Consider the following 13,038-nt stretch of genomic DNA (forward strand, 5'->3'; position numbering starts at 1 on the left):
GAAAGCAAATCAGCCGAAGTTTGCTGGTTTGGGATTTTGAATAAATAAAAAATGTATTTATTTTGAATGGCAGAATTACACAAGAGAGGGAGACAGTCACAGAAAGATGTTCCATCTGCTGGCTCACTTCCTAAATGTCTACAATGGCTGGGGCCGGGCCAGGCTGAAGCCAGGAGCCAGGAACTCCATGCTAGTCTCCCAGGTGGGTGGCTCCCAGGTGCACCAGCAGGGGCAGGCCCTGGCAGCAACAGCTTTTAAGCAAGAAAATGACCTATTCAGATCACTAGGGGCAGAGAAGAAGGGGGGTGGTGTGTGGCCGGAGGCAGGAGGCTGAGCTGCTGAGGCGAAAACACTGAAAGGCATGAATTTAGGATATCTGAGGACATGAAATAGAAGCCAGCACTTGTTTGTGTGCAAAGACCAGGAAGCCAACCAAATGAGCCCCAAGTCTCAGGCTGCCAGGGTAGGGAGAGGAGCACGCCTTGCCACCTTGCTATGTTAGACGGGCCAGACCCACAGCTGCAGGATCACTGGGCAGACTGAGATTAGGAGAGCTTCGGCAACTGCTGGCAGCACACACACACACACAGTCCCCCTCCCCACCTCCTGGTTGGCAGTCACACCCTCCCTGTGGTTTAGTGGCCTCATTCCTCCCCCTAGAGGCTCCTGGAAGCAGAGCCGCTTCCTCCCAGAGGTGATTGGATTTGTGGCTTGTGCACCTCTTCAGTCAGATATTCCTTGAGTTTCTATGTCAGCCTCTTCACCCTGCACAGACAAGCCTGTGAGCCCCCTGAGGAACTGGGTTACACACACACTCTGAAGACGGTTTCTCAGAGACCATGCTGCCCTGCCTGGAGAGTGAGCAGCCTGGCCCAGCTATCCTTGTCCTGCCGTGTCCATACTGGAGCCTATCTGCACAGGCTCAGCCCAGTGGGTTCTGGGGGAAACTGGGTGGGTCCCTCACAAACTGTGACTGGGAACCAGCAGCCCTTCCTTATTAAGACCTACCATGCCTCAAATGTCCAATTTCATTTTTTAAAGATTTATTTACTTTTATTTGAAAGGCAGATTGTTACAGAGAGAAGACAAAGATCCAATAGCTGGTGGCCGCATCAGCCAAAGCTGAGCTGATTTGAGGCCAGGAACCCGGAGCCTCTTCCAAACCTCCCACATTGGTGCAAGAGCCCAAGGACTTAGCCATCCTCCACTGCTTTCCCAGATCATTAACAGGCAGTTGGATGAGAAGCAGAACTGCTGGGACACAAACCAGTGCTGCAGGTAGATTAGCCTGTTGAGTTGCAGTGCCGACCCCTCTCCTCAGCTGTAGAAGAGAAGCCCACTCAGGGTGTTCAACTGTGAGAATTGATCTGGCCATATTGTGGACCTAACCCTATTGCTTTCTTGGATGAGTAGGAAGGAAATACGGTCACCCGGAGAAGGGGCTAGGAAAGCAACTTAGACCCTGCAGGGCCCTGGGCATACATATGCCTACAGCTGCTGCTGCTGCCCACGGTGATGCCTGCTGCCTGGCACCCTGCCTTGACTGCCTTTGCTTCCCAGGTGAGCTCAAGCCTCTTCCCTCCACACGGGCCAACGTGGGCAACTACCCTTGGCCAACATCACAGTGGCTGGAGGGGCCTGGTCTCCCTCCCTAAATTGCCCATCCCCGTGATCAGGACCCTCACCCTGGATCCTGCTCCCTCCAGAGTAGCAGGAGGGCAGGGACTCAAGCCCAGCAGAGGGCCTGCTTACCAACCACAGGACAGCAGCAGGGCCAGGGGCTGGGTCAGCCCTTTCCCTGTACCTGGATCATAACTCTGGGCAAACTGTGTTTACCAGGGCTGCGAGGTACCTATTTATAGCCTCAGCTGCTCCTTCTCTGGCTCTCAGAGGGGTGGGGGGCAGGGTGGCTCCTCAGAGCAGGGGTGACCAGCACAGGGCCGCTGGCCCTGCCTGAGTGCTACTCCCGGACCCCTGCCCTCCACTCTCACCACCATGGCGGGGGAGACCTTCCCCTTCACCTCCTCCACTCTGCGCTCCCTCCGCCTGCAACGAGAGTGGCTGGAGTGGGAGGACCGGCGGCGTGCTGCTGCCCAGCAGTGCCGCAGCCGCAGGTGCCCCTTGAGTCCCCGGGCCCGACTCACTAGGCCTCGTCGCTCCTGCCGAGACCCGGCTGTCCATAATGCCCTGTTCTCTGGCGACCTGCAGCAGGTGCAAGCCCTGTTCCATGATGAGGAAACTGCCAATATGATCGTGGAGACTGTGAGCAACCAACTGGCCTGGTCCGCCGAACAGGGTACAGAGCTGCAGTGGGGGCAGAAAGAGGGCAAAAGTGATGGGGGGAGGGGCAGGGAGTTAGGAGAGAGGGAGGGGAGGGAAGGGGGAGGGAGGTGGTCCTCAGCCCTTCCCTGCAGACCCAAGACTAGACCTGAGCTACCCTGGGTACTGACCCATGCTGGCACCCTCCTAATTTGATGAGGCAGTTAATGGTTTAGCTGCCTTTATAACTGAGTTATATTCTTTAAACATCTGTCTAAAAAAGTGGTGTATATATTGCATAGTAATAGTTACTTCTTAGTGCATTTTTTCTCTATCTATATAATATCTCCACACATAGGAATGAAAATCTATTCCCCATGCAGTTTCATAAACTGATTTTTTTCATGTATCACCTATCCATGTCAATATGTCCTACAAATGTATTTTAAATAGGCATGTAAATTCTGTGTGATGCTCACTAAGACTTATATAACTAATCCCCAGATGGAATGGATTTTGTCTTAACTGTTTACTTGTATTATTTTATTGTAAAGAGTTATTTACAAGAACTGCAGGGAGAGAGCAAGAGAGAATCATCTACCTGCTTACTTCCCATTTGGCTGCAATAGCTGGTCCAGGCTGAGGCCAGGAGCCCAGATCTCCCTTGTGCCTGGCAGGCCATCTTTGACTGCTTTGCCAGGTGTGTTAGCAAGGAGCTGCCTTGGAAGCAGAGCAGCCAAGACAGGAACTTGCTCTTACAAATGAGATGCTCCAGTAGCAGCAGTTGTTCAACTCTATGTGGCATAGCACCTGCTCTCCTTTTGTAAAAAATACTATTTTGGGCCCAGCGCGGTGGCGCAAGTGGTTAAGGTCCTCGCCTTGCACGCCCCGGGATCCCATATGGCCGCCGGTTCTATCCCGGCAGCCCCGCTTCCCTTCCAGCTGCCTGTCTGTGGCCCGGGAAGGCAGTTGAGGACGGCCTAAGGTTTTGGGACCCTGCACCTGTGTGGGAGACCCAGAAGAGGCTCCTGGCTTCGGATTGGCATAGCATCGGCCGTTGCGCTCACTTGGGGAGTGAATCATTGGACGGAAGATCTTCCTCTCTGTCTCTCCTCTCTGTATATCCGCCTTTCCAATAAACAAATAATAAAAATAAATCATTTTAAAAAATACTGTTTTAAGGAGCCCAACATGATGAATTGAAGGCTAAAATCTTAATCTTGCATCTGCCACGATCCTATATGGGTGCCAATTTGTATCCCAGTGCTCCTTCCTTGAGTGTGGCCTGGAAAGCAGTGGAGGATGGCCCAAAGCCTGGGGACCCTGTGCCTGCATGGGAGACCCAGAAGAAGCTCCTGGCTCCAGGTTTCAGATCGGCTCAGCTCTGGCCATTGTGGGCACATGGGGAGTGAACCAGAGGAGGGAAGATCTTTTTTCTGTCTTTTCTTCTCTCTGTAAAGTTGATGTGCCTTTCTAAAATAAATAAATGAATGAATCTTTAAAAGGATTATTTTAAGTAGCAGTATGATGAACATCTTCATGCACTTGTGATTCTGCACCGATGACTTCCTTAGGGCAAGCTCTGACTAGAGGGTTCATGCCTGGACACCAGATGCTTCCCCTGGGGTCCCCACAGCCTACAGACTGACAGGAAGGCAGGTGTTGTGACAAAGCTGCTTCAGCACCTTTCAAATTCCCACTTCCCATGTTGGAGTGCCCAGATAGAGTCCTGGCCACTCCGTGCTTCCAATCCAGCTTCCTGCTAGTACCCCTGGGAGGCAATAGAGGCTAGTCCAAGTCGTTGGGTTCCTGCCCCCCATGTAAGAGACCTCGATGGAACCCTTGGCTCCTGGCTTTGGCCTGGCCTGGTCTAGCCAGCCCATTGTAGCCAAGTGGGGAATGAAGCAGTGGGTGAACGATCTCTCCCCTCTTCCTCTCTCTCTCTCCCTCTGGCACGCTGTACTTTTATATATATATATATTTTTTCAAGATTTATTTGTACCCAGTACAGTAGCCTAGTGGCTAAAGTCGTCACCATGAATGTGCCAGGATCCCATATGGATGCTGGTTCTAATCCCAGCGACCCCGCTTCCCATCCAGCTCCCTGCTTGTGGCCTGGGAAAGCAGTAGAGGACAGCCCAAAGCCTTGGGACTCTGCATCCATTTGGGAGACCTGGAAGAAGCTCCTGGCTCCTGGCTTCAGATTAGCTCAGCTCCATCCATTGCGACAGCTTGGGGAGTGAATCATCGGACGGAAGATCTTGCTCTGTCGCTCCTCCTCTCTGTATATTTTCCTTTCCAATAAAAATAAATAATAAAAAAATCTTAAAAACAAAGAAAGCTTTAAAAATTTAAAAAATCATTCATTTATTTTTATTGTAAAGTCAAATATACAGACAGGAGGAAAGACAGAAAGATCTTCCATCCAATGATTCACTCCCCAAGTGGCTGCAACGGCCAGAGCTGCACCAAACCGAAACCAGGATTCTGGAACTTCTTATAGGTCTCCCATGCTGGTGCAGGGTCCCAAAGCTTTGGATCGTCCTTGACTGCTTTCCCAGGCCACAAGCAGGGAGCTGGATGGGAAATAGGACCACCGGGATTACAACCAGCATCCATATGGGATCCCAGCACGTTCAAGAAGAGGACTTTAGCTGCTAGGCTACTGTGCCGGGCCCAGTACACTATATTCTTTCAAATAAATACATAAACCTAAGAAATAAAGTCCGATAGAGCACTCCCAGACACAACCAAGTCCCCATCACTACTGGCTCCAGTCCTGCTCACTTCAGTAGAAAACGGCCGGGCCTCCACCTCAGGCATCCTGCTCTCATCTCGCCACACGTCCATCATCTCCAAGATGGAACTCAGTCTCGACATTAACCCTCATAGAAAACAAGATGTTCCGTTCAAGATTGAGAAAAATCAGGGATTTATTTGCTACCATGTGAGCAATCTGAAGGTTTTTTTTTTTAAGTCATACCTTTTTAAAAAAAAAAAAATTGCTAACATTTATTGGTCTTAACAAGAACAGATATGGGGAATAGATCACAAGGGTTCTGGAGAAGTAGCCCTGCCCAGAGCTGAGCAGGCGTCCTTCAGCAACGTGCAGGAAGGACCAAGCAGAAAACAGAACAGAAATCAATACACAAGCATTCAGAAGACACGGCTAGATTCAGTAAGAATAGTACGAATAGTACCCTGTAAGAATAGTACCGTTAGCTCTTTGACATCAGTGTGGAAGCTCCTAGAAGCTGATGAAACTCTTTACCTTCCGGAAAGAGTTCCTGGTAAAATCCTGGCAGGACTGTTCATCTGCTTGTCCTTTTTTTTTTTTTTTTTTTAAATAAAGATTATATTTCTGGGCCCAGCACGGTAGCCTAGTGGCTAAAGTCCTCACCTTATGTGTTCCAGGATCCCTTATGAACACCAGTTCATATCCCAGCTGTTCCACTTCCGTTCCAGCTCCCTGGTTGTGGCTTGGGAAAGCAGTCGAGGATGGCCCAAATCCTTGGAACCCTGCACCCATGTGGGAAACCAGAAAGCGTCTCCTGGCTTCAGATTGGCTTAGCTCCGGCTGTTGCGGCCGTTTGGGGAGTGAACCAGCGGATTTAAGATCTTTCTGTCTCTGTCAGTACATCTGACTTCCCAATATAAACAAATAAATCTTTTAAAAATCATTTATTTTTATTGGAAAGCCAGATGAGTTTTACAGAAGACAGAGAGAAAGATCTTCCATCCATTGGTTCACTCCACAAATGGCTGCAACAGCCAGAGCTGAGATGATCCAAAGCCAGGAGCCAGGAGCTTCTTCTGGGTTCCCTATGTGGATGCAGAGTCCCGAGGCTTTGGGCCATCCATGACTGCTTTCCTGGGCCACAAGCAGCCAGGTCACGCACCAGCGCACACATGGAATCCGGGACCTTGCAAGGTAAAAATTTAGCCATTGGTCTATCATGCCAGACCCAGATCTCTGTCCTGTAATCAAGTTCTTGAGCTATTCCACCACTAGAATCTGTCACTAATCACAGAATTCAACCATCTCCTCCACTGTTCTCCACACCAGGCTAATTGTGTTCCTTCCCCTGTCCTGTACCTCCATCTAGCTCTCAGTGCCTAGGAGTAGCCCGGACTCAGCTCCAGGCTCACGTGGGCATAAGCACCCTCCACCCAGAGCCTGGGCTGAGCAAAAATGGCCATGAGCCCCTTAGCAGCTTAAAGACCCTGAGCAGGCTGTACCATCTGCAGGTGGCCCTTGTGGTTTGAAAGCACTGTTACTTCATCCTATGTCACAGAATTCTGTTTTGTCAGGCTTAAGGTAGCCCCTTGTCACGATCACAGCCGGACATACTGGAGAGGCCAGTGTTAGTTACAGGCCAGCATCCTCATGTCCCACCCTGTCTGCCAGTCTCCCCCCCACCACTAATACCACTTGCTCTCCTCAGGATTCTGGGTGCTAACCCCCAAGACCAAGCAGACAGCCCCTCTCACCATTGCTGCAGCCCGAGGCTACACCGACTGTGCCCGCCACCTGATCCTGCAGGGAGCAGAACTGGATGCCCGTATTGGGGGCCGGGCGGCCTTGCACGAGGCCTGTGCCCAAGCACAGCTGGACTGCGTGAGACTCCTGCTGAACTTTGGGGCCAAGGCCAACATCCTGTCTGAGGAGGGCACAAGCCCCTTGCACCTGTGCACAGTTCCTGAGTCCTTGCAGTAGGTGCCTGGGGGTTGGGGTGGTTTGGGGAGCATATCTCTGTGTGTGTATTCATATGCGTGCATGCATATATACGCATGTGCATTGCATGCAAATGTGTGTATCTGCACATGTGTGTAGGTGTGTGTATGAGTGCGGTATATGTATGTGTGTGTGGGCAGCTCACAAAGGTCTCTTTCTGCAGATGTGAAAAACGGGGCTCAGAATGACCTAGTGACTTTTCCAAGGTCATCTCAGATAGCCCTGTTTTCACAACTGCCCATGAGTCCCAGTGAACCCTCCATAGCTCAGCAGGTAACCTGTTTTGTGGAAGGCATCAAGAATTCCAACAGAGTGAAGAGCCCCTCCCAGCCCTTCCTCCCACTTTCTCTTTCTTTTTTGTAATAATTTCCTTTTATAACTAGATGTATCTCCTTAATCGCATTCCATCTTTTAAAAAAAAGATTTATTTATTTTTATTTGAAAGAGATTTATGGAGAAAAAGAGAGACAGAGAAAAAGATCTTCCATCCATTGGTTCACTCCACAAATGCCCACAATGGCTGGAGCTGAGCTCATCCAAAGCCAGGAGCTTCTTCTGGGTTCCCTACGTGGATGCAGGGTCCCGAGGCTTTGGGCCATCCATGACTGCTTTCCTAGGCCACAAGCAGGCGGCTGGATGAGAAACTGAACTGCCAGGATTAGAACTGGCATTCATACGGGATTCCTGCTGAGCCAAGGGCAGGATCAGGAACAGACCCACACGTGCCAGCCCACGCTTGGATTCTGGTGAGCATGGAGTGCACTTCTCAACAACCTCATCCCTTCTGGTCAGGTGATAATACCATGACCCATAACCCTGTGGAGCAGGCTGTTGGGTATTACTGAAGCATGAAAGCAGTCCATGATTAGAAGTAACTAACAAACGAATACAGCAGTTTGTAGAAGACTGGCTGCTTCACAGTGCTTGCCCACTGAGCAAGGTGCCTCCCAGACTGATGAACCCCAACTCCAGCCACTCGGGGCAGGTGCCGGCCTTCACCACTCCCTGGTTCCCAGTGGCTCCCACTGTTTCCAGTGGATTGTTAATTATAAATTACTCTTAGTGTGGTCATCATTATTAATTTACTTGGCTGTGTCTGGCTTAGCCTGCAGTAGGTAATGATGCGTACTGGCTGGAACAGCGCTCCGCTCTATAATATTTTTTTTAGGTACCAGGAGACTGTAAAACACGTACTTTCCCGGATGTTTGCTGTTTGCTCGCTCCAGGGGAGAGTGGAGCAGGGAGGTCTCCTAGTGCCTTAACTTTGAATGAGTGTCACTTGGTCTAAGAAGAATGTCTTTTTAAGTCCGGGAGGAGAAGAGGGAAATGTTAGTTTGTCACTGTTTTTCTGTTGGGCTGATATGTAGTCATTCTCTCATTTTCTTCTTTCTTTTTAAATTTTATTTTATTTTTATAATCTGTACATAGTTAATTAGGGCACAGAGGGTCAAGGGCTACAGGAAAGTGGATAAGACCATTGTTTCCACATTTTCTTTTCTTTATCTGGGGTTATGGGTGAGTAAAGGGAGAAGCCCCGCCCAGCCTCCCAACCATCCCAGGGTCTCCGATGTGGGGCACTGCTGAGGGCACTGCTCAAGTGGTTTTGATAGTTCAACAGCTCTGAATCACTGCCAATCTCACCATGCCAAGCACGAAATCTCTCTAGAATCTGCTGGCTGGCATAGTCCACTTTAGAGTCTCCATTTGACCAGATTTTCACTGCTAACATATGGCTGGGGTAGATGATCAGTTTGGTCTGTCCTCCGTCCTTTGTTGTGGTATCAGATGTCCTCTGCAGGTTCCGATGAACTGCCATATCCTCCATGTGCACCTGGTTTTGTTGTTAAATGTTACTCTCTTATTTTCTATGCTGCATGAGTGTATACTGGAGTAGGTTTTCTTTATTTTTTTTTAAGATTTATTTATTTATTTTTATTGGAAAGTCATATATACAGAGAAAAGTAGAGACAGAGAAAGATCTTCTGTCTGTGGGTTCACGGCCCAAGTGGCCACAATGGTCGAAGCTAAGCCACTCCAAAACCAGGAGCCCAAGGCCTTGGGCCATCCCTGACTGCTTTCCCAGGTCACAAGCATGAAGCTGGGAAGGAAGTGGAGTAGCCAGGACACAAACTGGTGCCTATACTGGATGCTGGTGCATGCAATGCAAGGACTTAGATACTAGGCTATCACTCTGGGCTCTAGAGTAGATTAAAAAAAATGTGCTATGAAAATGTGTCTCTCGGGCCTGGTGCAATGGCATAGTGGTTAAAGTCCTTGCCTTATAAGCCTCGGGATCCCATATTGACACCGGTTCTAATCCTGGCAGCCCCACTTCCCATCCAGCTCCCTGCTTGGGGCCTGGGAAAGCAGTCGAGGACGGCCCAAAGCTTTGGGACCCTGCATCCGTGTGGGATACCCGGAAGAAGTTCCTGGATCCTAGGGCCTGGCAGCGTAGCCTAGCAGCTAAAGTCCTCACCTTGAACGCCCCGGGATCCCATATGGGCGCCGGTTCTAATCCCAGCAGCTCCACTTCCCATCCAGCTCCCTGCTTGTGGCCTGGGAAAGCAGTCGAGAACGACCCAAAACCTTGGGACCCTGCACCTGCATGGAAGAAGTTCCTGGATCCTGGCTTCAGATCGGCTTAGCATCAGTCGTTGCGCTCACTTGGGGAGTGAATCATCGGATGGAAGATATTCTTGTCATATCTGCCTTTCCAATAAATATAAATAAATCTTTTAGAAAAATGTGTCTCTCCTCCTCTCTGTATATCTGACTTTCCAATAAAAATAAATCTTTAAAAAATGTGCAGGGCCCATTTACCAGGGACTCAGAGTCAGGCCACATGGTCCTCAGTCAGCAGGAAGTCAGGGGATGTGTGAGGCAGTGAGTGTCACTTCTGGCAGTCCCATAGATGTCCTTGGCTGCACAAGACTTCATTGGATGCAAGATTTTCATTTGAAAAGCGAAGATGCTGCATGTGGCTTTCAGGGGTCTTCTTGCTCTGCTCTCCTGGGGCTTCTGAGCTCTGACCTGGACTCCAGGCTCAGGGCTGGGAGGCTTCGGTAGGCTAAGGGATTCCCAAGGACAAGTTCTAGGCCCTCAAGTTCTGCCCTGGGGCTCTGCGTCTTGTTCCCCCCCCCCCCCCCAGGTGCGCCAAATTGTTGCTGGAAGCAGGAGCCACGGTGAACCTGGCAGCGCAGGAGAGCGAGGTGACTCCCCTGCACGTGGCAGCAGCACGAGGCCTAGAGCAGCACGTGGCTCTTTACCTGGAACACGGCGCCAACGTGGGCCTGCGCACCAGCCAGGGCGAGACTGCACTGAATGCTGCGTGTGCCAGCGCCGAGGGCCCGGGCAGCAGCAGGCAGCACGAGGCTGCCGCCCGTCGCCTCCTGGAGGCCGGCGCGGATCCCCGGGCAGCCGGGCGCAAGCGCCATACCCCGCTGCACAACGCGTGTGCCAATGGCTGCGGGGTCCTGGCCGAGCTGCTACTGCGCCACGGGGCCTGTGCTGGAGCCCCCAACGGGGCAGGCCACACGCCCATGGACTGCGCGCTGCAGGCGGTCCAGGATGCGCCCAACTGGGAACCCGAGATCCTCTTTGCGGCACTACTGGACTATGGGGCCCAGGCTGTGCACCCGCAGGTACATGGGGGAGGGCCTGGGCAGGGAAGCTCTGGCTGGATGGGGAAGCCTAGGACTGCCTCTGGGGAGACAGGAGTCCTAGAGACAGAAACTTCCACCTTAAGAGCCTGGAGGGCTGTCCCAGGCTTGGGATGGGAAGTTATGGTGGAGGGTGTCCAACAGAAGAGAGAAGCCAAATGCAGCCGAGAGGTTGAGTGGGGGTCAACTGAGGCACAGAAAAAGAAAGGAAACAGAAACCTTAACCGCCAAATGTGGATGTGCCTGGGATTTGGGGTAGCCTGCACTTGGACCTGCCTTGCCCGGGACAGGCATGGTGCCCCTGTGACCCTACTTCATTCCCAGATGCTGAAACACTGTGCCAACTTCCCTCGGGCCCTGGAAGTCCTTCTTAATGCTTATCCTTGTGTCCCGTCCTGTGACTCCTGGATGGAGGCTGTGCTCCCAGAGCTGTGGCAGGTATGATGTCCACTCCTGGGGCAGAGCCCTTGCCGAGGGGGAGGTGGGCAGGGCTGTATCTTCAGGACCCACTGCATGAAGGGTGGAGCAGGACGGCCCCAGAGGAAGAGGATGCACAGAGTGAGACACTTAGGGTCCAGACCCCCACCCCCATGGCAGGCCACATGCTTGTTGCCTCCAGTACCTGTGGCAGTGCACACATGTACAGGGTAGCCCTGGCTTGGGTGACAGGGGGCGCTGTACCAGCACCAATGGGGTGACACTGGGTGCAGATGTGGCTGAGCCCCTTGCCCTGCAGTGTGAGTTCTTCCAGGTGCGCCACACTCAGGATCGCCCTGGGCCAGGGCAGCATCAAGGGGGTGGGGCCCCTGACCTTCCTTCACTTTTGCGCAGGAGCACGAAGCCTTCTACAGCTCAGCCCTGAGCATGGTGAACCAGCCCAGGCGGCTGCAGCACCTGGCACGCCTAGCTGTGCGTACTCAGCTTGGGAGCCGCTGCCGGCAGGGTGCCTCCCTGCTGCCGCTGCCTCCACTCCTCCGGGACTACCTGCTGCTGCGTGTGGAGGGACGCATCCAGTGAGCCGGGACCAGGCTTTTCCACAGCCGGGCCGGCCCTCCCCACCTGGCCCACCTCCCATCTTAGCAGACCTGGGCTCTGCCCTGTGCGCTTGCCTGTCCTCACAGTTCAGCCCATCCCTTGCTCCAGCGTGTGGGTCTACAGACTCAGCCATTGTTCACCACCCCACTTTGCCCACCCCCCCCGCCCCCGCCTCGGATGGATGCCTCAAGCCTGTGATGCTGCTATGCATGCATCTGGCCCGCCTGCTAAAAGGCACAGGTCCTGCCTCACCCTGCTCTGCCCAACCTGCCTCTCTCCTGTCAAGGGAGACCTTGGAACGGATGCTGGAGACATCTGTGGGAATCGCAGCTCTAGGCATTCATTTCCTTCAGCCCACCATCAACACACTACAAAAGGAGGCCCATGTAGACCCGGACCTCTGGCCACTAGGGCACTTTCAAGCCTTCTTATCCTGCTTACCTAACCTGTTGGAGCTGCTCTGCCCTTCTTGGCATCCAGCATTTGCATGGATTGGTCCCATCGCTTCTGGAAGCTTCCATCTCTTTTGACCTACTTGGGGCCGAATGAACCCACAAGACTGAGTTCCATCACGCTCTGTGCAGGGCCTCACTCTGCCTGCCCAGCAAGCATCCCTCCTCGGTGCCAGGCTCACTGAGTGTTAATGTCTGCTTGCAGTCCTTGAGCAGGCTGAGAAGTAGGTGGTCATGATACCTGGGGCTACCCCATGCCCGAGTGATGCATGGCACCATAAAACAGTGGTCACCACATTTGTGGTCTCTGAGAACCCATATTGAGGGGCCAGCCACCAGTTGTCCTCCCTCTCTGTCCCTCACTTTCTGTGGTCTCAGAGCTGAAAGGATCACACCCCATCTTTAGGAGGAAGTTTTACAAGGCTAGCTAGCCATCTTTGACCATTGCCCAGCAAATAAATGGCTTGCACAGAATTAAAGCATGGATGTTGTCAGATTCCAGGGTGACCGCGGGTCCCAGCATTCCAGGTTTATTTCCCTCTTTTGTGCTCTCCTATGATTTCTAAGGTTTTTTTTAAAGATTTATTTATTTATTTTAATTTGAAGGGCAGAGTTATACAAAGGGGAAACAGGGATCTTTCATCCACTGGTTCACTCTCCAGTGGCCATAGCTGCATCTATCCAAAGCTAGGAGCCAGGAGCCTCCTACTCCAGGTCTCTCACTTGGGTACAAGATCTCCAGGCTCTGGTCCATCCTTGACTGTTTTCCCAGGCCTAGCAGGGAGCTTGATGGAAGTGGAGCATCTGGGACTTGAACCAGCACCTGTATGGGATGCCAGCACCACAGGAAGTTTAGCATACTATACCAATATTACTTGTGATAGGAAATAGGCATGAA

General features: G+C 51.9%; 1 protein-coding gene across 1 annotated transcript; it reads left to right on the plus strand.

Annotated features, from left to right (window-relative positions):
• Positions 1-1,949: 1,949 nt before the first annotated feature.
• On the plus strand, positions 1,950-11,670 carry ASB16 (ankyrin repeat and SOCS box containing 16). Its single transcript, XM_040989248.1, has 5 exons — positions 1,950-2,296; positions 6,705-6,972; positions 10,143-10,635; positions 10,978-11,091; positions 11,485-11,670. The coding sequence occupies exons 1-5, from the start codon at positions 1,996-1,998 to the stop codon at positions 11,668-11,670; spliced, it is 1,362 nt and encodes a 453-aa protein (XP_040845182.1). The 5' UTR covers positions 1,950-1,995.
• The last annotated feature ends 1,368 nt before the right edge of the window (positions 11,671-13,038 follow it).

Source organism: Ochotona curzoniae, unplaced genomic scaffold (assembly GCF_017591425.1).
Source record: "Ochotona curzoniae isolate NIBS_2020 unplaced genomic scaffold, NIBS_Ocur_1.0 contig_520, whole genome shotgun sequence".
Taxonomy (NCBI): Eukaryota; Metazoa; Chordata; class Mammalia; order Lagomorpha; family Ochotonidae; genus Ochotona; species Ochotona curzoniae.